At 37.3% G+C, this 26,556-nt stretch overlaps 1 protein-coding gene across 4 annotated transcripts in view; it reads left to right on the forward strand.

The window, feature by feature from the left end:
* The window catches only part of NFU1 (NFU1 iron-sulfur cluster scaffold), a 30,153-nt gene extending 7,304 nt beyond the window's left edge, over nucleotides 1-22,849 (forward strand). For all 4 annotated transcript variants that reach the window (XM_021087412.1, XM_021087413.1, XM_021087414.1 and 1 more), the window contains 5 exons: nucleotides 6,799-6,865; nucleotides 10,294-10,408; nucleotides 16,143-16,203; nucleotides 19,888-20,062; nucleotides 22,679-22,849. In XM_021087412.1, the coding sequence (XP_020943071.1) occupies nucleotides 6,799-6,865; nucleotides 10,294-10,408; nucleotides 16,143-16,203; nucleotides 19,888-20,062; nucleotides 22,679-22,723 (463 nt within the window). In that variant the 3' untranslated portion in view covers nucleotides 22,724-22,849. The remainder of the gene's footprint in view (nucleotides 1-6,798; nucleotides 6,866-10,293; nucleotides 10,409-16,142; nucleotides 16,204-19,887; nucleotides 20,063-22,678) is intronic.

Consider the following 26,556-nt stretch of genomic DNA (forward strand, 5'->3'; position numbering starts at 1 on the left):
TTTTTAAAATTTATTTTTATTTTATTGTCTCTTTGCTTTTTCAGGGCCACTTCTGCGGCATATGGAGGTTCCCAGGCTAGGGGTCTAATTGGAGCTGTAGCCACCAGCCTACGCCAGAGCCACAGCAACTCGGGATCTGAGCCGCATCTTTGACCTACACCACAGCTCATGGCAGCTCCAGATCCCCACCCCACTGGGCAAGGCCAGGGATCGAACCCGCAACCTCATGGTTCCTAGTCGGATTCGTTAACCACTGCGCCACGATGGGAACTCCTTAACTATTGCACTTTTATGTGTGCTGCATTTTTTTTCAGTGTAGAGAATACTTTATTTTCTTTTTGGTTAAGAAATAAAGAAAAATAAGAGTTGATATTAGGCAACCCTTCTCCTGAAAAGTGATGTACTTGAGATGACTAAATAAGAATTTATTCCTTTACTTAAGACAATTCCATCAAAATGGCATGGCAGATTTTCCATTCTAAATCTTTAAAACTCTTTTTGAAAAGCAATGAAAACATGCTCATTTTATTCTTAAGGACAACTGGATTTCTAGATTTCAAAGTGGATTAGTTTCTAAAATATTCTACTCAGAATTATAAATGATAATAATTATCAGATGTGGCATAATTTTTTTAAGAAACCAATGAGTGGTGATAGTTTTTATTTTTAAGTATTTACTTTGTATTGAAGTATGGTTGGTTTACAGCCTTCTGTTAGTTTCAGGTGTATAGCAAAGTGATTCAGTTGTTTGTTTTTTTTTTTTCTAGATTATATTCCATTATAAGTTATTAAAAGATACTGAATATAGTACCCTGTGATGTACAGTAGATCCTTATTCCTTATCAATTTTATATATAATATCTATCTGTTAATCCAAATCCAAATTTGCCCCCCTCTCCTCCCCTTTCCCCTTTGATGGCTATAAGCTTGTTTTCTTTGTCCGTGGGTCTCTTTCTGTTTCTTTTTTTTTTTTTTTTAATTATTATTTATTTATTTACTTATTTTGAATGGCTGCATGGGCTACATATGGAAGTTCCCCGGCTGGGGATTGAATCGCTATGCTGCAGCTATGGCAATACCAGATCCTATAACCCTTTGCCCTGGGCGGGGTATTGAACCTGCACTTCCACAGTGACCCACGCCACTGCAGTGACAACACGGGATCCTTAATCCATTGCACCACAAGGGAACTTCTATTTCTGTTTTGTATATAGATTCGTCCATAATTTTTTTTAGGTTCCACATATAAGTGATATCAAAAAGTATTTGTCTTTGTGTGACTGACTTCACTAAGTATAATATTCTCTAGATCAATCCATGTTGCTCTAAATGGTAATATTTCATTCTTTTTATGGCTGAGTAGTATTCCATTGTGCATATGTACCATATCTTCTTAAGCCAATGGTCTGTTTATGGGCACTTTGATTATTTCCATGTCTTGAGTATTGTAAATAGCGCTAGTATGAACAGTGTGTTGGTTGCATGTATCTTTTCAAATGAGAGTTTTCAGTTCTCCTGGAGCACAGCAAACCAGAAACATCCACATGCTGAGAGCATGGCAAAAGTACACACACGAAAACCAAACCCCCCCCCACCAAATTAAGAGTTTTCGTTTTTTCCAGATAAAGACCCAAGAGTGGGATTGCTGGATCATAAGGTGGCTCTATTTTTAGTTTTTTTAGAAACCTCCATAGTGTTATCCATAGTGGCTCACCAGTTTACATTTAGTAATGACAGCTTTATTTTATTTTTTTCTGTCTTTTTTTTCTTTTTATGGCTGCACCTGTGGCACATGGATGTTCCCAGGCCAGAGGTTGAATCAGAGCCATAGCTGTCGGCCTCCATCACAGCCACAGGCTTACACCTCAGCCATGGCAACAGTAGTGACAGTTTTAAATTCACTAGATAAAGACATGTTAAATGTATGTCAGATGATAAAGCACAAGCAATGGAATTATAAAACCTCTTTTTAACTGATAGCTAGAGAAATTATTTCATAATAAGAAATATTAGAGTCAGTCACATCAACTAAATATTTTAGTAACCTCAGCTTGATACTGATTGCTAAGGATATTGGAAAAATAAAACTTAGATAACTAGTTCTATATATACACTGCCATTTTATGTATCTCAGGGGAGCCAGAAATAGGCTTATCTCAGGAATGGTTTTTAAAATTTCTAATTAATAAATATGCACATTTCTTTTGACCTAAACATGCTACTTCTCAGAATATTTCTTAGAGCATTGTTTTTTGTACTTTTTTTTTTGGCTGTGCCCACAGCATGCAGAAGTTCCCAGGCCAGGCATCCAACCAAACCACAGCAGTGACAACACCAAGTCCTTAACCACTAGGCCACCAGGGAACTCCTGTTTTTTGCACTTTTCAATACAAGCCACAGTAAGAAATATATTTTGACTCAGGGTTCTTGCTGTGGCACAGCGGATTGAGGATCCAGCATTGCTGCTGCTGTGGCATAGGTCAAAGCTGCAGCTTGGGTTGATCCCTGGCCTGGAAATTTCCATATGCCACGAGTGCAGTCAAAAAAGAAAAATATATGTATTACGGCTCAGTACACACATATACACATGCACACTCATATATGTACAGAGGTATATATGTTTATATACACACAGAGATGTGTGTGTATATATAAATATACATATATACACATACATGTGTGTATGTATGTATGAAACAAGGATTTGGACAATTTTCTCTGTTACAAGATGTAAAACATTCTTATATTTCCTTTTTTGTGCTTTTATTTTATTCTGTTCTATTTTATTAAGTAAAATCCTGGTCAGTCACAACTTAGTGGTGGGTTTGAAAACACATTACGTTAGAGAAAATCCACATACATATGCAAGGTGTGTTCAAGGATGTTCATTGTAGCCTTGTTGGTTATGGTAATAAGGTAGACACAACCTAAATATTCATCCATAGTATGAATTAGATAAACTTTGTCCGTCCATAGTCTGCAGATATTGAAAAGGATGAGGAGGAACCATATTTACTGTGATAGGATGACCTCTAAGACATATACTGTTAGTTAAGAAAGCAAGTTGTGGAACAGTGAATACAATATGACTATTATGTGTATGAAAACAAAAAACCACAAAACAGCAAAAATGCACTGACCAAGGGCCTGGAAGAATGCATGCAAATCGGTAACAATGGATTTGAAAGGGGTGATCCAGAGGCATTTTTACTTTATGTGTATAGATTGAAATGTTTACATCATGTATGAGCTCACATATTTTGTATACTAAAAATCTAAAAATAAAAAAAGGTCTAACTACAGATTAGTTGGAGAGTCTTTCTGTCAGATATTCAGTTGGCAAAAACCCTTTTCAAATTAGTCTTTTGAAAGTAGCCGATTTCTTGGTCTTACAGATTTTACTATCTTCAGTCCATCTCATTTTTGTTATTTTAGCAGAAATGTAATTGCTGTGAGGTAGAATGTAAGTTTCATGAAGACTGAAGCCAGTCTGCCCTGCCCATCCTTGTATCCCTGATGTTTGATACAGTGTCTGGCACACAGCAAATATTCAAAAACTAGTTGAATGAATGAATAAACAGTAATGTATTTTACTTCAGGGAGGCATTTGGCTTGTTTCTTCCTACCCTGTGGACAAGATAAAGAAATAAAAGCAGAGCATATGTCTGTCTCTAGGGACATGTAAAAGGGCTCTGAATCTCTGTAGTTGGCATGTTTATTCAGTATTTTTTATTTTTTTTGTTTTTGTTTTTTGTTTTTTTGTCTTTTTGCCATTTTTTGGGCCACTCCCGGGGGATATGGAGGTTCCCAGTCTAGGGGTCGAATCGGAGCTGTAGCCACCGGCCTACGCCAGAGCCACAGCAACGCGGGATCCGAGCTGCATCTGCAACCTACACCACAGCTCATGGCAACGCCAGATCCTTACCCCACTGAGCAAGGCCAGGGATCAAACCCGCAACTTCATGGTTCCTAGTCAGATTCGTTAACCACTGAGCCATGACGGGAACTCACAGTATTTTTTTAAATTCACAACATTTATAAAGGTGTAATTATCAATGTTGCAGATGATAGGATTTGCTTATCTGTTAGATGGCAAAATTTAGAGACTTTTTAAAGATAATTTTATTATGCTGGAATGATAAGTTAGAGCAAATAAGATAAAATCTAACAGGAATAATTTTTTTTTTTTTGTCTTTTTGTTGTTGCTATTTCTTGGGCCGCTTCCGCGGCATATGGAGGTTCCCAGGCTAGGGGTTGAATCGGAGCTGTAGCCACCGGCCTACACCAGAGCCACAGCAACGCGGGATCTGAGCCGCGTCTGCAGCCTACACCACAGCTCACGGCAACGCCAGATCGTTAACCCACTGAGCAAGGGCAAGGATCGAACCCGCAACCTCATGGTTCCTAGTCGGATTCGTTAACCACTGCGCCACGACGGGAACTCCCCTAACAGGAATAAATATTAAGCCTTGTGTTTAAATTTTTTAAATAGCACAATTGTGAGATAGAAGAACCTGACCTTTCAATTAGTCATATTGGATATAATGCTTTCTATAATCCAAACTTTGACAGGGTCCTGAGAGCACTTAAGACAGGTAGTAGTCTTTGTACTCTGAACAGGTTAGACTACATTTGCAGTATTGTGTTCAGTTCTGGGCATCATGGTTTTTTTGGACATTGGCAAGTTGAAATTGTTCTGAGGAAAGTAACCTAAACGACAAAGCATGTATAATAATGTTTGAAACTCCTGTTTCAGCTTTTTCTTTCTTTTGGGGACAGAACTTATGAACTCTTTCCTAAAGCAGTCTCCATGTATGACCCATAGATCAGGTGCAATCCTTTGCATGGTTCTTTCATTTGGGAAAAACCTTTCTTAAAAGTGCTTATCAAAGATCCTACTTAAAAGTCTGTGCTTGGCTTTATTGGGTCATAAGCTGCAATGAAGAACCTTGTGGCAACTTGCAAATTTATTAAGTGGTTGTGCAAAGGACCCAGATGACATCGTTTTAGACAAATTCCTAAATAATTTCAAAAGCACTCTTGCAATAGCAGACAAAGAAAGGGAAAACTGTAACCTTCTTTGGAGTGTGTCAGCTTTTGTTGCTAAAGTTGGGAAAAAGAAAACAAAACTGCTCTAGAGTGTCTCTCTTCAGTGATTGGGGAAGGAAGGTGTATTTCAGAATTGCTTGAAGAGGCTTTTCAAATTATAATCTGTCCCTCCACTTCTCACAGCATTCTAAAAAATTAGCTTTACTGAAGTATAATTGACATGTAATAAAATTCACAGTTTTAAATGTACAATTCACTGAGTTTTGATAAATATATACAGTTGTGTTACCAGCAAGAAAATAAAAATATAGAACATTTTTATCACTGCAGAAGATCCCACATTTCCCTTTGTGTTCAGTCTCCTCTTGCCTTACCTCCATACCCTGGTAATTTTTTTTTTAATGGCAATGACTTTTAATTTTTTTTATTACTCAATTTATTACATTTATAGTTGTACAATGATCATCACAATCCAATTTTATAGGATTTCCATCCCACAATCCCAGCACATCCCCCACCCCCAAACCCTGTCTCCTTTGAAGAGCATAAGTTTTTCAAAATCTGTGAGTCAGTATCTGTTCTGCAAAGAAGTTCAGTCTGTCCTTTTTTCAGATTCCACATGTCAGTGAAAGCATTTGATGTTGGTGTCTCATTGTATGGCTGACTTCACTTAGCATGATCATTTCTAGGTCCATCCATGTTGCTAAGAATGCTGGTATTTCGTTCCTTTTAATGGCTGAGTAATATTCCATTGTGTATTTGTACCACATCTTCTTGATCCACTTCTCTGTTGATGGACATTTAGGTTGTTTCCATGTTTTGGCTATTGAAAATAGTGCTGCAATAACATCGGCGGAGTACATGTGTCTTTGCAAGAGGGACTTTTAATTTTTAAATTTTTATTAAAAATGTTTTTTCCAGCTTCTGTGAGATGTAATTGACATAAAACATTGTGTAAAACATGTAAAACATTGTGTAAATCATGTAAAACATGATTTGATATACCTATACATTGTAAGATAATTACCACAGAAAGGTTAGTTAACCCATCTATCATCCTGGTAATTATTGATCTTCTTTATGCCACTGCAGTTTTGACTTTTCTAGATTTTCATATAAATGGAACCATAATGTCTTTTGTGTTTGGTTTCTTTTATTTAACATAATGCTTTGAGGGTCATCCTTGTTCTTGTGTGGGCCAGTAGTTTGTTCCTCTTCATTGCCAAGTAGTTCTATTCCATTGTATGCATATTTCCTGTCTGGAGTGTCCATCGTGGTGCAGTGGAAACGAATCCAACTAGGAACCATGAGGATGATGGTTTGATCCCTGGCCTTGCTCAGTGGGTTAAGGATCTGGCGTTGCCGTGAGCTGTGGTGTAGGTCGCAGATGAAGCTCAGATCTGGCATTGCCCTCTGGTATAGGCCGGCAGCTACAGCTCTGATTAGACCCCTAGCCTGGGAACCTCCATAGGCCGCATGTGTGGCCCTAAAAAGACAAAAGACAAAACAACAAAAAAAGATTTATGTACGAGTCTTTGTGGAGCATATGTTTTCATTTCTCTTGAGTAACGACCTAGGAGTAGGATTGCTGCATTATAGAGTAAGATGATGAAACAAGGTTGGCCGTGAGGTGGCAATTGTTGAAGCTGGTAATGGGTATGTGGAGGCTCCTTTATGTTTCTCTCTGCTTTTGTGTATGTGTAACTTTTCCATAATAAAACATTTTATTATCTCTTAATTTTTTCACAGGCAGTTATTTAGGATTGAAGGAGTAAAAAGTGTCTTCTTTGGACCAGATTTCATCACTGTCACAAAAGTAAGCATAGGAATATATAAAATAAGATGTGTAGTTCTTTTAGTTTTTTCTAAGTCAATGCATCTGTTCTTAATGTGTTTTACACACACTGTTAGTAAAAATCTCAAATTGAGTTTACTTGTCACATTTCTCAAGTTAATTATTTAATAGAATTTCAAGTTGAAATTAACTATCATCCAGATTCCTCATTTTTCAAGAGAAAAACTTGAGCTTCAGAGATATAGCTAGCCTCTAGCAGTGCCAGGACTCAAACTTCGCAGTACTAGAATTTAGGCTTCCCAGTATTATTTTTACTAATTCTTAATTTAAATTGATAGAGTAAAAACAGAAGCAAATAAGTAATCAAATATATATGTCTCTGGACAACAGAATCATTGAATGTATGTCTCCTTTCAAAGTGAGCGTTTATATCATGGCATCTGACACATTCTACCATCCTACCATCCTGCGATTATTCTTCAGAGCTTCACAGACAAGAGCACAGTTTGTATACTTCTGCAATACTTAGATAACCTCTTAATGTCAAAAAATCAAGCTAAATATGCTACCTATTCAACATCAGAGGTCATATTTGCCAGAAAGGGCTGTTTCTTTTTTGAGTATAATTGAGATTAATGAGAAATGAACTTTAAATTTATAATGTGTATTCTTGTAAATCTGTTAATTGATATATATATTGAACTTAATCACTTGTCCAGTTTTGCATCACAATCAAAAGTATCCAATCAGCTTCTCTTGAGCAGTTTCAAAGGATTGCTCTGAGTTCTTGCTGTACCATTAAAGTCAACATACTGAGTTATCGACATGTTCCATCCAATCCGGTATTCTCTTGTAGCTATTTATGTGTGGAGGAGAATTAGGATTTTCCTCCTCACTGGCAATCCCAGTGGCTGTCTTTGTTCTCACAAATATCTCAATTGTAAAATGTACCCCCCCCACCGCAGTTGTTTAAAGTGTTACCTGTTCTAAATTCTCAGAAAGCCCTTTCTTGAGCATAATACTAAAAGCTCTTCTAGGAGCTTATTACCCTATTTATTTTCTTCATTGCATTTAATCACTTGGTGGTATTTTTTGTTTATTACCTTTCTTTGCTACACTAGGATGTAAACTCCATGAAGATAAAGATCATCCATCTTGTTAAGCTCACCTAGAGCAATGCTTAGCATATAGTGTGCATTCAGAGAAATTTTTGTTTAGAAGGGACCAATGATATGAAATTTCCTAAATTGAATTTTCAGGTTTCAAGTAGTTTTCCCAAATGTAGGATTGTGGTGAGCAAATCTGTGTTCACCAATCCCTGTTTTTTTTTTTACCAATTTATAGACATATGACCCATCTTTGTTATTCTTCAGTTTTCTTTCTTTGATCTTTTTTGAAGGAGATGGAAGGATGAGCATATATTAGGACTTCCAACATGTTTGACATGGCACTAGTGCTTTGCGTATATTATATAATTCTTTTTTAGTTAAAGTATAGTTAATTTACAATGTTAAAATTTTTTTTTTCGTTGAATTCTTTTTTTTTTTTTTTTTTTTTTTGCCATGCTTATGGCATGTGGAAGTTCCTGGGCCAGGGATTGATCTCGAACCACAGCAGTGACCCAAGCTACTGCAGTGATCCTTAACCTGCTGTGCCCCAAGAGAACGCCTAGAAATTTAATTCTTATAACTAGTTTGTCTTGTCTTCATTTTACAAATAGGAAGTTATGTATTTTAAGATTTTATTTAGTTCTTTTACATTACAGACTATGCTATATAAAAATTCTTTTAGAAGAAAACATGATTATAGCTTATAAGGGTTTTTCTTTTTTTTATTTGAAATTGGTAAATCATATTTTATTTCCCTTTACCTTCATAATTTAGTTACCTTTTTTGAAATTTCTCCATCTCTATTTTTTTCTTTAATGAAATGCTATAACCAATAAATAATATTCCAAGTTAGGGCACACACTGGTATTTAATAGGTAGACTATTCAGTTGATTTGTTTTCTTCCAGATACCTCCTCCTCATGGACTCTCCCATTTACTTGATATCTTCAGTGGTTGCCTGTTTCCTTTTCTGACTTGTAATTTATAATTCAGAGGCTTCTTTATGCATCAGTTATGGATTTTTCCCTAAATGTGTATAATACTTGCAGATTATTTGCTGCCTTTTTTCTCATTCGGACATTAGGATATTTTTTCTTCTTTTTAATACAATACTTCCCTATTCATTGTAGCCCACTGTTTACAGAAGCTTTGAGGCAGCCCTCTGTTTCCATCTTCTAAATGATTTATTAAAATGTTTCCTAGAAGTAGTTCTCATTACCAATGGCTAAGGCATCTCACTAGTTTTGTTTTTGTATTCCTAGTAGTGCCTGTTTATCTTACCTTCTGTGTACTGTCTAAATTGGTTCTTAATCCATATCAAAAATGGTTCCATTTGTGCATGAAGACTCAGTTTTTAATATTACGTAAGCAAAGACCCTAGTTAACAGCCTCCTGAGAGTCTAAATAGACTACATCTAATAGTTTTTCCTTTTGTTTTAGATGTTAGTCCTATTTGGATATTTAAGAATTCTATCTTTCTTTTTTAAATGGAGTCAACTAATTGGCCAGATGTAAAAATGAAGTAGTTATGGATTCTTTCTTAAGGATAACAGTCTTGTTGACAGTCCACAAGTCCTCTAGAACAGTAGCCGTAGGTAAGACACGTTACAGTTTTGGTTCTACAGTTGTCATTGGGTTTCTTCAATACTCTTAGGTAATGTATGTAAGTTGAATTTTTTGAATAGTCCTGGGATATCCTATATAATTGATCAAGTAGTATATCCTATTTTATTTAAAAGAACGGAAATCTCTTTATTCTTTTTTTTTTTTTTTTCTTTTCTTTTTAGGGCCACACTCAGCACATGGAGGTTCCCAGGCTAGGGGTTGAATTGGAGCTTTAGCTGCCAGCCTATGCCACAGCCACAGTCACAGCAATGCCAGATCTGAGCCTACACCACAGCTTATGGCAACCCGGGATCCTTAACCCACTGAGTGAGGCCAGGGATCAAACCCACATTCTCAGGGATACTAGTTGTGTTTGTTACTTCTGAGCCACAATGGGAACTCCTATTATCCTTTTTAAACACAGAGAATCCATTCAGTGTGTTAACGCTCTTCACCTTATGAAAACATGTCTTTTAGTCATTTTGGTATCCCCTCTACAGGTCATGTATATATAGCACACTTAATACAAGTCTGCTGAATGAATGGGGAATGTTCTAAGATTGTATCTTCTAAAGGTCATTATAAACTAGATTCTTTAAGAATAGTGACTGACATATATTTTCCAGAAATGGGTGCTGTTGCCAAGTATAGAACATGTATAGGAAAAGATTCAATTGTTTGTATTTATCTTTGCTCTTTGGTGGAAATGTAGCATTTTCCTTCAAATATTTACAGGAAAGTGAAGAGTTAGATTGGAATTTACTGAAACCAGATATTTATGCTACAATTATGGATTTCTTTGCATCTGGCCTACCTTTAGTTACTGAGGAAACACCTTCAGGAGAAGCAGGTAATTGTGTTTTAGATCATTAATATTTATCCTTTTAAAAAAGAAAAATGTTTTACGTTTCTCACATTTGTTTTGATTCAGAAATCATGGGGATACAGATTTTTGTCATTTTACTGTATTTAGCTCTGGAACTAACTCCAGTGGGGACAAAACTTCCTGTATACTAGTTTTACCCATCTTTGTAAAAACTTGTGTGTAAATTAAATCTATTATACTAAACTAAAATTTTCAATTATAAAAATTCTCAAAAATACAGAAAATAATATAATGCTCACCAGTTTTCCCTCCTCTCAGATTTAACAAATGTTAACTTTTTCCCTTGGAGTTCCCTTCGTGGCTCAGTGATTAACGAACCCGACTAGTATCCATGAGGATGAGGGTTTGATCCCTGTCCCTGCTCAGTGGGTTAAGGATCCAGTATTGCCATGAGCTATGGTGTAGGTCACAGACTTGGCTCGGATCCCGAGTTGCTGTGGCTCTGGCATAGGCTGGCAGCCACAGCTCCAATTCAACCCCTAGCCTGGGAACCTCCATATGCTGAGCGTGCAGCCCTAAAAAGACGAAAACAAAACCAAAAATAAACCTTTTTGTCTTAATTGCTTTAGAATCATTTCAAAATAATAAAGCCAAAGACCCAGAACTCCCCTCCCTTTCTAATTCCAGAAATGTATGTAAATTTAGTTTAAAACTTTTACTACACATATAAGTCTTTGAAGGGAACTTAAAGTGTTGGGTTTTGTTCTTATATTTTTAAATAACTTGTGTTATATGCAATGTTCCTTTTCTCACGTATTTTGAAAAACATCCATTTTGAAAATGTAGTTCTCTTTTAAGTGCTGGATAGTATTCCATTATATGAATAAACTACGTTAATTAATTTGTTCCTTTATTTACATTCGGTGAATTGTTTGTGCTAATTTCTATTACACACAGTGCTGCAGTGGGCATCCTTGTATGTCTCTTTGTTCACTTGTGGAGACTTGCTTTAGAGTATATTGCTAAAAGAACTGTCATAAATTGTTCTAGTTTACATGCAAATTAGCAGAGTGTAAGAATTTCACCTTTCTTATGTCTTTATCATCACTTTGTGTTTACTTTATTTGGGGGCATGTGGAAGTTCCTAGGCAGTGATCCAACCTACCCCGCAGCAGTGACCTAAACCACTGCAGTGACAACACTGGATCCTTAACACTCAGCTCCATGGAGAACTCCACATTTTTTTTTTTTTAAACCAATATGTTAAGGGTAAAATCGTGTCTTATTTTAATTGTATTTCCCAATTAATACTGAACCTGAAGGAGTTCCCATCATGGCTCAGTGGAAACAAATCTGACTAGTATTTGTGAGGACTCAGGTTCAATCCCTGGCCTTGCTCAGTGGGTTAAGGATCTGGCATTGCCATGAGCTGCAGTGTAGGTTGCAGACATGGCTTGGATCTGGCATTGCTGTGGCTGTGGTGTAGGCCAGTAGCTATAGGTCTGATTGGACCCCTAACCTGGGAACCTCCATATGCTATGGGTGTGGCCCTAAAGAGACAAGAAAAAAAAAAAACTGAGCCTGAAGGCTTTTTTAATAAACATATGGCCAGTAGTCATATGACTGACCAATATTTTCTTTCTTTTTTTTTTTTTTTTTTTTTTTTGTCTTTTTGCCTTTTCTGTCCACTCCTATGGCATATGGAGGTTCCCAGGCTGGGGGTCTAATCAGAGCTGTAGCTGCCGGCCTGTGCCAGAGCCATAACAACGTGGGATTCAAGCTGTGTCTGCAACCTACACCACAGCTCACAGCAACGCTGGATCCTTAAGCCACTGAGCAAGGCCAGGGATTAAACCTGCAACCTCATGGTTTCTAGTCGAATTCATTAACCACTGAGCCACGACAGGAACTCCGACCAATATTTTCTTTTTCAGTAAATTTCCTGTTCCTAATCTTTGCCCACTTAAAAAATCAAATTATTTGTCTTTTTTGTATTGGTTTTAGCAAGTTTTTAAAAAATATTGTGGGTATAAATCCTTCGTTAGGTACATTCATAGCAAGTAACTTCTCCCTAACCATGCCTTATCTTTTCACTAAGTTTAGGATAGCTTTTGTCATTCAGAAATTTTTCTTTTTCTTACTTTAAAATATGGAATATTTCAAAAATTTGTGTATCATCTTTGCAAAGGGACCATGCTAATCTTCTCAGTATCATTTCAGTTTTAGTATTTGTGCTGTTGAAGCAAGCACAGAAGTTCTTTTTTTTTTTTTAATGGAGTCACATATTTTCATCTTGTCCTTTGTGGTTTCTGTTTTTTGTACCTTTTTAAAATAAGTTATTTAATGTAAAGCACTTGGAAGAGTAACTATATATGGATCTCAAATATTAGCTTTTTTTTTTTGGTCTTTTTGCCTTTCCTAGTGCCGCACTAGTGGCACATGGAGGTTCCCAGGCTAGGGGTCTAATTGGAGATGTAGCTGCCAAGCCTACGCCAGAGCCACAGCAACGTGGGATCCGAGCGGCATCTGCGACCTGCACCACAGCTCACGGCAATGCCGGATCCTTAACCCACTGAGCAAAGCCAGGGATTGAACCTGCAACCTCATGGTTCCTAGTCGGATTTGTTAACCACTGAGCCACAATGGGAACTCCTCAAATATTAGCTATGACTGTTGTATTTGTTGTTGATGAAAGTTTTCCTTTCTCTAATATCAGAAAGGTACTGTTTGGTGGGTGTGTGTGTATACACAAACATTTGTATGATCATCTTTAGATGATACAATTTCACTTGTAAATGTATACTCTAACTGAGTCTTATAATTGTATACAAGAGAACATGGGGGAGTTCCCGTCGTGGTGCAGTGGCTAACGAATCTGACTAGGAACCATGAGGTTGCGGGTTCGGTCCCTGCCCTTGCTCAGTGGGTTAACGATCCGGCGTTGCCGTGAGCTGTGGTGTAGGTTGCAGACGCGGCTCGGATCCCTCGTTGCTGTGGCTCTGGTGTAGGCTGGCGGCTACAGCTCCGATAAGACCCCTAGCCTGGGAACCTCCATATGCCGCGGGAGCGGCCCAAGAAATAGCAACAACAACAAAAGACAAAAAGACAAAAAAAAAAAAAAAAAAAAAAAAGAGAACATGGAAGCATGTTGATTGGAAACAAGTTTCTTTTGCTTTTTCAAAAACATTTTTTTTGTTTTTGTTTTTTTGAAATATTTAAAAAATATATTAGTAGTTAAAAGGAGTAAACTTGACTGGGAGATATTAATGTGAAAAGATAAAAAAGGAAATATTAAGGAATAAAGAAAAATGAAAGGGTATTTATATATATACCATTTATGCAAATTTTCAATAATACATGAAACAGTTATATGTATTGTTGATAGATATGTACGTAAAATTGATAGAATGTTTTGAGAGCCATTTGACGACATCATCTACCAAAACTTAAAAATACGTAAGTCTCTCCACCCAACACTAGGAATTTATCTCATAAATGTATTTGCAAAAGTACACTGATGTATACTTTACACAAGCATGGATGCTATAGGATTGTTAGAAAGAGCAACAAGCTGGAAACAACCAAAATAATGAAAAAACTAACCAAAGGTAAATCCATACAAAAAATTTACTATGCACCTCTCTTGAAAATTGAGGCATATGCTAATATGGAAAGACCTTTAAGATATGTTAAATAGAAAAAAATAAGGTATGTAGAAGAGTGTGTATAGTGTATGTAAATGTACTCACATAAATGTAAATATATATTAGAAAGATGTCCATTAAACTCACGATAGTGGTTGACTGTGGAAGTGATGGTGGGGAATGGAATGTAGGCTTGCTGATGTAAGAGAATTAGCTTTATTATATTTCATTTATTTTATTTAAATGTCAAAGTTGATATAATTTAACATTTAATGTTAATATTTATATCGTTACATTGTAATTTGAACTAGCTGCATTTTTAGTTTTCCCAAAAGTAAATAAATTTTTCAAAAAATATAAACCCCATAAAAATAGACATATGTGGAGGTCCCGCTGTGGTGCAGTGGGTTAAGTATCTAAGCGCATTGGCTCAGCTCACTGCAGAGGCATAGGTTCAATCCCCAGCCTGGCACAGTGGGTTAAGTATCCAACATTGTCGCATCTGTGGCTTGGATTCCATCCCTGGCCTGGGAATTTCCATATGCTGTGTGTGCAGCCAAAAAAATAGACATATGTGAAGATCAGTATATAACCTTACAAAGTAAAAGAAAAACAAAAATGAAACAAACAAAATGAGAAGTTCCCTGGTGGCCTAGCAGTTATAGATTCAGCATTGTCACTGCTGTGGCTTATTGCTCATTGTTACTGCTGTCCTTGGCCCAGGAACGTTTGTATTTCATGGGAGTGGCCAAAAAAAAAAAAAAAAAAGAAAAGAAAAAGAAACAGATAAACAAAATGAAAGTTTTTGCTCAGATTTGTAGAATATTTTAGACTTTACATGAAGCTTGTATCTGTATTTAATATGATTGTCATTTTGGGATTTCATTTGTTTGTTTGCTTTTCAGGGCTGCACCGATGGCATATGGAAGTTCCTGGGCTACTAGCTGAATCAGAGCTGCAGCTGCTGGCCTATGTCACAGCAACAGCAGGATCTGAGCCTCATCTGTAACTTACACCACAGCTCATGGAAACACCGGAACCTTAACCCTCGAATCTCATGGATAGTAGTCAGCTTCATTACCTCTGAGCCACAATGGGAACTCCATAGTATGACCGTCATTTTGAAAACCACTGAGGAGTTCCCACTGTGGCTCAGCAGAAATGAATCTGACTAGCATCCATGAGAACGCAGGTTCGATCCCTGGCCTCGCTCAGTGGGTTAAGGATCTGGCATTGCCAGAGGCTGTGGTGTAGGTCACAGATCCAACTTGGATCTGGTGTTGCTGTGGCTGTGGCATAGGTGCAACTACAGCTCCGATTCGATCCCTAGCCTGGCAACCTCTATATGCCATGAGTTTGGCCCTAAAAAAACAAACAAACAAACAAAAAACAAAACAAAAAAACCCCACTGAATTGTGAAATTGAAAATATAACTTAACTTACAAAGAAGATATGCCTTTTTGTCTCAAAGTAGCCATCAAGATCCAGACAATACCTTTTCTCTGCTAGTTTTCAATCCTTGAGGAAGATGAAAATTTACAAATGTATTGGCCAAATTCAAATCCTACCATCATTAGTAGATCAGATTATTTCAGGATATTCACATATATCACCAAGTGTTGAGTTGAACAGTGCTTAATTTTTCTTCAGAGAATCAAATGATCTTTCCCTTTCCCCACATTCATTTATATCACTATACCAAGTTACATGTTCTATGCTTTCATTTTTTTGAATGAGACATTAAGTTAAAATCACTCTGTTTTAACATAAGTACTTAACATGGATATAAACTTTTTACTGGCTTTTTTTTTTAAATTTAAATTTAAATTTTTGTCTTTTGTCGTTTTACGGCCACATCCCAGGCTAGGGGTCTAATCGGAGCTACACCTGCCAGTCTACCACCACAGCCACCACAGCCACAGCAATATGGGATCCGAGCTGCATCTGTGACCCACACCACAACTCATGGCAACACGAGATCCTCAACCCATTGAGCAAAGCCAGAGATCAAACCCACAAACTCGTGGTTCCTAGTCAGATTCGTTTCTGCTGCACCACGACAGGAACTCCTAAAATTTCTACTGTTGATATGTTTTATTTGTAATTATTTCTAGGATCTGAAGATGATGATGAAGTTGTGGCAATGATTAAGGAATTGTTAGATACTAGAATACGGTAAGTACTCATCTCTCTACCTGAGGTCAGATATACTAAAGAGCCAGTTTTCAGTGTAACAATATGGTTTTGCTTGTCTGTGAGGTTGTACTAGAGTTCCAAAAGAAGTATAAATTAATGTAAACTGACATAGATAACCATGACAACTGAATTTAAAACCAGTACATTCTCGATATTCACTCAAAATTTTAGATCACTCTGTCTAAATGTAGTCAGTAATTTATCTTTCATAGTTACCATTTGGATTTGATATTATTATAATACCAAATTCTTAGAAAGAAAAAAATGACTTAACAGTGTTTGGAAGAATTGAGAGGACAGAAGGAACACATGTTTTCAGGCCGCTTCCCCAAAAGAATAAGTTTAAATGAGTAGAGAACCATAGGCTTCCACCTTTGCTAGTAGCACACCAGTGGTTCTACTGAGAATTTCCAAAAAAACTAGATAAATAACAAAACAATCTTTTGTTTGTTTGTTTGACAGGATTAGATAGCTACCAAGACAAGTAAGATCAGGAAAAGAGGGGAAGCACCTTGAAGCTTGGGGCATTTGCTGATTCTTCATGTGAGGCTAGAATATGAGAAGCTGGGCAAAAGGCAGCCACCAAGAATCAAAGAACCTAGGTAGCTTTTAGCAAATGTGTTGAGATAGGAAGACAAAAGTTAAAACTCTGGGTTACCAGTGAAGCTTTGATTTAAGGGCCAAGATCCTAGAGAAATGAAAAAAAATAAGCCTTACCACCCAGAAGTTTGCCCCACAAAGCACTTACTTCTTGTTAGGTGTAGAGGGCAAGAAACTAAGAAGTCAAACAAAAGGCAGTAGAAAAGCTGAACACAGTTTTGGCAGTTTTGTGGTGCTGGAGGTGACAAAAATTGGAGTTTAGGATCTGTCAAGGAGGATGGGGCCACAAAGAACATCCAGGCTCTCCACCGGGCTCCCTAGAGGACTATCCCCTTGAAAGTGGATAAACCAGAAGTAGATCAAGCCCTACAAAACTGTAGTCCAGTATTCAGTGACCTTAATTCCACAGTTGGTTGAGCTACTGCCAAAAGATGGAATGAATCCTTTCTGATGTAATATAACACCAAGTCGCTTCAGTTTTTTTTGTTTTTTGGTTTTTTTTGTCTTTTTGCTATTTCTAGGGCCGCTCCCACAGCATATGGAGGTTCCCAGGCTAGGGGTCTAATCAGAGCTGTAGCCACCAGCCTATGCCAGAGCCATAGCAACGCAGGATCTGAGCCGCATCTGCAACCTACACCACAGCTCACGGCAACGCCAGATCGTTAACCCACTGAGCAAGGGCAGGAACCGAACCCGCGACCTCATGGTTCCTAGTCGGATTCGTTAACTACTGCGCCACGACGGGAACTCCCACTTCAGTTTTTTATGCATAATAATCCATCACTCAGTTAAAAATGAATAACCATATCTAGAAACTGGACCAAGAGAAAATAAAACAAATTCATAAATAATCTAGATGTGAGTTATCAGGCATGATCTTTAAAATAATTATGAATAAAATGTTTGAGAATATAGAAAATGAGATGAAGAATTTCATGAGAGAACTGACTCTATTGAAAAAAAAGTAATTCTGGAGCTAAAATCTGTAATAGCTAAACTTAACTCATTAGCTTAGTTGAACCTCACATTGGACCCTGTTGAAGAGAAGATTAGTGTATTGGAATATAAGTCGGTAGAAAATATCCAACTGAAGCACATAAAAGAGAATGGAAAATACAGGAAAAAAGTATGAGAGACATAGAATATGTGGCAAAAAATATCTTACAATGTCCTATAAGGTTTTTAATATATTTTGAATGAAAATGTATGACAAAACTATAAAAGGTGGTAAATATAAAAGTAAGTATTCTTCATTCTTGGTGTTATCTGGGAATTGATAAAAGTACTAATTTAGATTTGAGTGTATGAAATCAAGTAGGCATCTTGTGGAGTAAACACTAAATAGTAAAAGACTATACAACCAATAAGCCAATAAAGGGGAGAAATGGAATAACGAGAAAAATAATTATTTACTCCAAAGTAATGAAAAAGAATACATAATAAGATGATGCTCTAACCCAGATGGTTATATTTTAATGTATATAGGTTGATTAACAAAAAAATAAGATTGTCAGATTGGTTGTTTAAAAAAAATGGTGCTGCTTATTAGAGATATACACCTTAAATATAAGGACATAGAAGATTGAAAGTAAAAAGACAGAGAAATATATAGCATGCAAAGAGTGAATAAGAAGATGATGTAGTTATACAGAAAAAATGCACTTTTTTTTTTTTTTTTTGCTTTTTAGGGCTGCGTCTGAGGCATATGAAAGTTCCCAGACTAGGGGCCAAATGGGAGCCACAGCTGCCGGCCTTCACCACAGCCACAACAACGTGGTATCTGAGCCCTGTCTGTGACCTACACCACAGCTCACGGTAACACCAGATACTTTAACCCACTGAGCGAGGCCAGGGATTGAACCCGCATCCTCATGGATACTAGTTGGGTTTGTTACCACTGAGCCACGATGGGAACTCCATGTGCATATTCTTGAAGAGCAGTTCCACTCTCAGGTATATATTCCCAGTAGTAACCTATATGTATACCAAAGGACAGTTCCAAAAATATTTACAGCTGCACTATTTTTAAAAGCCGAAAACTGGTATTAACCCAAATGTCCATCACAGTAGAGTGGATCAGTTCTGGCTTATTCCCTTAGTGGAATACTATGCAGCAGTGAGACTGAATGAACAGTGTAGATGAATATCACAAGGAGCAAAAGAAGCCAGATGCAAAAGAGTAAATACCATGTGTTTTCTAAATGGAATTTATATTTATAAAGGTAAAAAACAGGCAGAATTAACCAATAGTGATAGCAGTTAGGTTGATGATTACCTTTAGTTGGGAGGAGTGATTAGAAGATCAAGGGGGACTTCTGGGGTTCTCGTGTTCTGTTTCTTGGTCTAGAATGAAAGTATGTTCACTTAGTAAAAATTTATTAAATTGACCATACATGATTTATGCATTTTTCTGTATTTTTCAATGAAAAGTTTACCTGGAGGGAAAAAAAAAGCCAGCATGTGACAGTTTCCCTCTGTTCACTTAGAAGAAGTGAGTGAGTATATCTTAGGTAATCAGTATAATTATTAGTAAGTTTGAAGTCTTAAATGTTTAAAAAGATTATTAATAAGCAAGATTAAAATTTAATAAGCAGGGCAGATATTTGTATGGATGAATTTTGGCATTTTATCTGGAAGTAAAAAAAAAAAATAAAAACTGGAGTTCCCGTTGTGGTGCAACAGAAACAAATCCAACTAGTATCCATGAGGATGCGCATTAGATCCCTGGCCTTTCTCAGGGGGATGGGAATCTGGCGTTGCTGTGAGCTATGGTGGAGGTCACAGATGTGGCTCAGAGTGTGAGTTGCTGTATCTGTGGTGTAGGCCAGCAGCTAAAGGTCCGATTCAACCCCTAACCTGGGAACTTCCATATGCCGCAAGTGCGACCCTAAAAAGCAAAATAATAATAATAATAATAATGAATGAGACTAGCTACAGTTATTGTTCTGTAGCTCTAATTTTGTGAATTTTACCAACATAGAACCTAAGCTCGGAGTCGTATTAAAGTTTTTTGATGAAAATGTCTGTTCTTTTAAATCTGTCACAAATACTCCGTGACTGCAGGCCAACTGTGCAGGAAGATGGAGGAGATGTAATCTATAAAGGCTTTGAAGATGGCATCGTACAGCTGAAACTCCAAGGTTCTTGTACCAGCTGCCCCAGTTCAATCATTACTTTGAAAAATGGAATTCAGAACATGCTGCAATTTTATATTCCAGAAGTAGAAGGTGTAGAACAGGTATACCAATATCATATGACACTTTAGATTTAATATTAAAATGAATTTTTGGAAAGAAAAAAAATTCACAGCCTGATATGTTTTCAAGGGCTGTATCATTGTGTTCCATTGTTATCAGACTTGAAAAATCCTTATTTAGGAACTGACTTTAGTGCTTTACTGAATGTGTGCCTGGCATTTTTACCAATATTACCTCATTTATCTTAACAACACAGTGTATTACTATTAGGTAAGTCAATTCCATGTTGTACATGGGAAATTGAGACTCAGGGCCTACTGCTGCTCTGGTTGCAGAAAAATAACGAAAGGGAGATTCAAACCATCATGGGATTTTTATAAATGAGATTTAGAAGTCTTTAGTGGAAGAGCTCAGTGGCTTTGTATTTATCTACTTTTCATTCATAAATGTGCAGACAAGAAGCTCATTAAGAAATCATAATTTGGTGTACAGTAAACAGGTTACTGAGTAGAGCTATAGAGCTTTATCTCTAGCCCGATGTCAGCATTTTTCCTGCCCCGATACAGAAGGATAGCCCAGCACATGCTCAGTGGTAATAGTGATCCTCACTGCAGTAATTCTCAACCAAGAGGCATGGCCTTATGGAGAGAAATTATAAAGGAAGGAAAGAGTGTATGGAAATTAGATATGAAACAAAACAAAAAAACAACCAAAAAACTCTTTAAGTAATTCCGTGCCTTTAGGGAGGTAGCATCTCCTCTCAGCTCCTTTTGAGGCTTAGTTGTCGTTGGATAGCATTTAAATCTGTCTTTTTGGTACAATAATACATGGCATCTTCTCTTTGAAGTTCTTATCTGTCCTAAACTTGGAAATAGGCTTTTCTTTGGTGCAGAGCTTCTTTGTGTCTGTTTCATCTTTCTGTGTATGAGTGAGTTCCTTGAGAGATGTGTGATTATATCTAGGTCTTTGTGTGCTTCTGCAACACAGCCCTATGTGTTGTACATATTGTTTACATAGTTTGTATTAAATAAATATTTAGGAATATTATTCCAAATTTAGGAATATTTTGCCTAAAATAGACGTTATTTGACAAAATTCTTTGATTTATTGAAGTATAATTGATTTGCAATGTGTTAATTTCTGTTGTACAGCAAAGTGATTCAGTTATACATATGTATATGAATTCTTTTCCATTTTCTTTTCCATTATGATTTATCGCAGGATATTGAATATAGTTCCTTGCGCTCTACAGTAGACCTTGTTGTTTATTCATTCAATATGTAGTAGTTTGCATCTGCTAATCCCAAATTCCCAATCCATCCATCCACCCACCCCTCTCCCCCTTTGACAATCACAAGTCTGTTCTCTATGAATTGACAAAATCCTTTGGGTTGGGTATTGCTGAGACTGATAAACATACCAGTTCCTTGAAATTTAATACCCCTTTTTACTCAACCCAGAAGAAACTATGAGAGAAATATTTTTCCATTGATTGTCTCAGATCGGAACCAGATTCATCTAGATTTTTAAAAAATTAATCTTTGTCCCATTATCCTCTACATGCCTTTTTAAAAAGTTATATTAACACTTTGGTGGATTAACAGAGGAATATTTTTATTTACCTGTCCAGGGTGGGGTGATGAGCTGGCAGATTATAAACCTGAATTGGCATTTAATTATTGGTGAAGAGAAAAAATATTCTTAGGTTTATATGACTCTTTTCCTTTCCAAGGAAGTTGTTTTTTATTATCTGAGTATTATATTAACTCATGAAAAATTACTAATCTTGTTGTTTTTTTTCTTCAGGTATTCGTTAGTATTTTTTTAACTTACCTGAAATGAAAACCTTCATTTTTTTCTAAGGTTTAAAATGAACTTTTGGGAATTCCCGTCATGGCTCAGTGGTTAACGAATCCGACTAGGAACCATGAGGTTTCGGGTTCGATGCCTGACCTTGCTTATGGGTTAAGGATCTGGCATTGCTGTGTGGTGTAGGTTGCAGACAAGGCTCAGATCCCGCGCTGCTGTGGCTCTGGTCTAGGTCTGACAGCTCTGATTAGACCCCTAGCCTGGGAACCTCCATATGCCACAGGAGCGGCCCTAGAAAAGGCTAAATAAATAAATAAATTAAATTAAATTAAGTGAACTTTTATCTGAGTAAGACCAAAATAATTAGTTGCTTGTATGATATTTTGTCTCTTTACTTTTTTTAGGGATTCATTTTTATAATACATATAGTTACAATAACAGTTTGGTATAGCTCTCTAAAATATATTTAAGGAAATAAGATGCTTTTGGGGAAAAAAAAGTCAATTATATATATTAGTCATAGAGCTGGGAAGTAGCACTTAATCATTATAGTCTTCTCCCTCCAGCTGAGACTCTGCTATTAGAAGTCTCCGTTGGGACATAGAAAAGAGACCAGTGTTTTAATTAATTTGCTAATATCCGATTTGCTCTCGTGTTGTTAGAATATCAAGTTATGATGCAAACCCCCTGTGCTTTGGGGGGCTGTTGATAAATTTATTCTTATTGGATTGACATGCATTGTTATAGAGTATTTCAGGTAAACCAGTAATATTAAAATGCAGAAAATAGGAATTTCTGATCCTGAATTCTTAAATTCTCTTTGTTATTTTTTTGTTTGTCTGTTTTAGGTTATGGATGATGAATCAGATGAAAAAGAAGCAAACTCACCTTAAAGTAATTTGAGTTTTCTTTGAGCCCAGCAGTCAGACTTGCTGATAATATATACTAAGCTTTTATTATTAATCTGCTAAGAAATTTGAGGATTAATAAAATGTGCCCTTTCTTCAGAGAATGATATATAAATATTGCATGTTTGCTTTACCTCATATGAGTTATTTATAACATCCTGAGTCATCCTCTGTACACGTGGATTTTATCCAGGGATATTTTTATTTTTGTTCTTCATTTCTCATGATTCCTTCTTTGCATAATGTGTGAAGCAGCTGAAAATACATTTTCCCCACATCTAATTTATTTACTTTTTAAATATGGAAGTTAATAGGAAGATTACTTTTTAAAATATTCCAAAATAGATTTCCCTGGTAGTCTAGCAGTTAAGGATTTAATGTTGTCAGTACAGAGTCTTGGGTTTGATCCCTGGCCCAGTAACTTTGGCATGCCACAGGCATGGCCAAAAAGTAAAAATTGGAGGAGTTCCTATTGTGGCTCAGTGGTTAACGAATCCAACTAGGAACCATGAGGTTGTAGGTTCGATCCCTGGCCTGGCTCAGTGGGTTAAGGATCCGGCGTTACCATGAGCTGTGGTGTAGGTTGCAGACATGGCTCAGATCCCGAGTTGCTGTGGCTGTGGTGTAGGCTGGTGGCTATAGCTCCAATCAGACCCCTAGCCTGGGAACCTCCATGTGCCTCGGGAGAGGCCCCAGAAAAGGCAAATAGACAAAAAAAAAAAAAAAAAAAAAAATTAAAATTGGAGTTCTTGTTGTGGCTCAGTGGTTTAAGAGCCCAACATAGTGTCCATGAGGATGTAGGTTAGATCCCTGCCTTGCCCAGTGGATTAAGGACCCAGCATTGCTGTAGCTGTAGTGTAGGCCTACAGCTGCAGCTCCAATTCAACCCCTAGCCTTGGAACTTCCATTTGCTGCCTTAAAAAGAAAAAAAAAATTTCAAATTAAATATTCTATGAAATGGTTTAGCTTTTTATGAGTTTTTTTTTTTTTTTTTTTTTTTTTTAAGCATTAAACAGTTTTAGTTTTAAAATGGTATCTGGCTAATGGCCTGCAGTGTAGTAGCACATAACTTCTCACTGAAAGACCAAAAAAAAAGTTATAATACTGAAAACTGATAAAGAACCAAGTTCCAGAACGTAGACATAATTTCCACTGAATATAAGACACAGCAAGCTGAATTGAGAAAAACTGCCTTAGTGTGCTCAGGCCTTATCTTATGATATAAAATCTCTCTGAAAAAAAAAAAAAAAAAAGATGTGAATCTGCTCGGTCCTTCTATTGGCTTCTCCTGACTCAGAGATTTGTAACCTATACCATGCCAGAAAGTTAGGCAGTTAATCTTTCTACCACAGGGGTACTACTTTTTCAAATAACCCAAATAGAAAATTATCCTTCTCTCTTATTTTTCTACAGTAATTTGGAGACAGCTATTCACAGACAATATCAGGAAAGACAGAATATGTTGCATCTCTGGAATTCTTTTCCACAAAAGTACTGAGATTGAAATGGGGTGGAGGGGAGTTCCCACTGTGGTACAGCAGGTTAAAGATCCGGTTTGGGTCGCTGTTGTGGCACAGGTTCCATCCCTGGGCTGGGAACTTGCACATGGCACAGGTGCTCCCCCCTGCTCCACCCTCCGCAAAAAAAGGGATGGAAACAGAGTTCCCTAGTGGTTTAGTGGTTAGGGCTTAACACTTTCACCACTGTGGCCTGGGTTCAATCCCTAGTCTGGGATCTAGTTGAGGTCCTACAGCAAAGCGCTGCAGGCCGTCGCCAAACAAGCCCCACAAACAGGGAAGGAAACAGAAAATTCACAACAGCAGTTGTGAATGCCAGGAACAGCAGGTTTTATTTTGTTCTTTTGGTCTGCAGAACTAGGCAGTGGGGTTGGAGACCTTGTTTCCTGAGCCGTTATAGATGAATTCAGGTTAGACTCTGGGACTTGCTTTGTAAGCTACGCACATTAACCTGCCCTTTAGCTGAAGCTACGGGAAATTGAGATTGTGGAGGAGATACAGCTAATGACAAGTCTTGTCTGTGGCCATGAAATAAGTGGCTGAGGTGAGTGGGGAATTCAGTTATTGGAAAAGGAGAAATCATGAGAAGCCAAGTTATTGGAAAGATTTGCTTCCAAAGGAAACAGCCATGAAGAACAAGGAGGAAAGGTGGAGGAGAACATTCTATCAGTGTCTTCAGAATCTGGAAGCTGTGAGATATATTTGGGAACTCAGGAAGCTACATATGACGAGTGGAAGGTGGAAGGACTTAGCTGGAAATGGTGCCGGGGTAGGCAGTGGGCTGCATAAAGCCTGGGCTGCCTACCCAGCTTACGTCCCTGCTTTGTACTGAGAGAGGTCCTCTTGGTTACCACTTGGTTGCCGCGTGCCCAGGGAAGGTAGGTCCCACCTCAGTCCTAAGGGATAAATTATAACAAGTCTAATGGAGACATTGTAACTCTTTTTTTCTTTGCCCTTCCTTAGACTAGGTATGGACATAAGACCCAGCTCTGGCCTATGAGCTGTAAGAGAAAGTCTACTGGTGAGTTCTGGAAAGGTTTTCTTCCTTAATTGAGAGAGAAGAGAATTTATGTAACAAAGGCTCTTTTCCCTCAGACTTGATGTCTGAGGCCCTGACAATCAGCTTGTGATCATGAAAAGCCTATTCTCTAAGAATGGCAAAGAAGGAAGGAAAAAAAAAAAGGGCTTGGATCTTTGAGGACACTACTGACATTTGACGCAGCCAGGGAACACCCATTTTCAGAATATCGCATGTGATAAAAATTTTTCTTGTTACAGCTCTTGTTGTTAGGTGTTCTGTCATTTGATGCTGATTGCCTTCTAACAAAGAGCCTGGTAAATCATGGAAGACTTGATAAATCATTTTACTACTTTTTTATTTGTGGCAGCAGTGCCAAATGTCAATCTTAAAATAACAACAGGAGTTCCTGCTGCAGTGCAGTGGGATCGATGGTGGAGAGCACTGGGATGCAGGTTCGATCCCCAGCTAGCACAGTGGGTTAGGGGTCTTGTATAGATTACAACTGCACCTCAGATCTGATCCCTGGTCTGGGAACCCCATATGCTGTGGGGTGGCAAAAAAAAGTAAAAAAAAAAAAAAAATCATATTTTTAAATTGATGGAGGCATTTTTTCAATCAAAGATTAACTTAGGTGTAAATTAATCAGGTAAAACCTTTAAATTTTGAATGTTTCAATTATACTTAATTTCTTCTCATACAGCCCCAAAGAAAGAATGTAATCATTCACTGTTAGTTGTGCTTCACTAAAACAAAAGTAAAAATTAACTCCCCCAAATCTATAAAATCTTTTTTACATGAAATATTATGGGTGTTTTTTGTTTTGTTTTGTTTTGTTTTTGGCCACATCTGTGGCATGCAGAAGCTCCCAGGCCAAGGATTGAACCTGCATCACAGTAGCAATCCAAGCCACATCAGTGACAACGCTAGATCATTAACTTGCTGAGCCATTAGGGTGTGTTTGTGTGACTGCAATCAGTCTGTTCTGTTTTGTTCTTTTTTTTAAGTTTTATTGAAGTATAGTTAATGTACAATGTTGTGATAATTTTTGCTGTACCACAAAGTGATTCAGTTAGTTACATGAAGTTTTTTTTTTGTCTTTTTTAAGGCCGCACCTGCGGCACGTGGAGGTTCTCAGCCTGGGGGTCTAATCAGAGGTACAGCTGCTGGCCTACGCCACAGCCACAGCAATGCCAGATCTGAGCTGCATCTGTGACCTACACCACAGCTCACGGCAATGCTGGATCCTTAACCCACAGAGCAAGGCCAGAGATTGAACCTGC

Source organism: Sus scrofa, chromosome 3, assembly GCF_000003025.6.
Source record: "Sus scrofa isolate TJ Tabasco breed Duroc chromosome 3, Sscrofa11.1, whole genome shotgun sequence".
Classification (NCBI taxonomy): Eukaryota; Metazoa; Chordata; class Mammalia; order Artiodactyla; family Suidae; genus Sus; species Sus scrofa.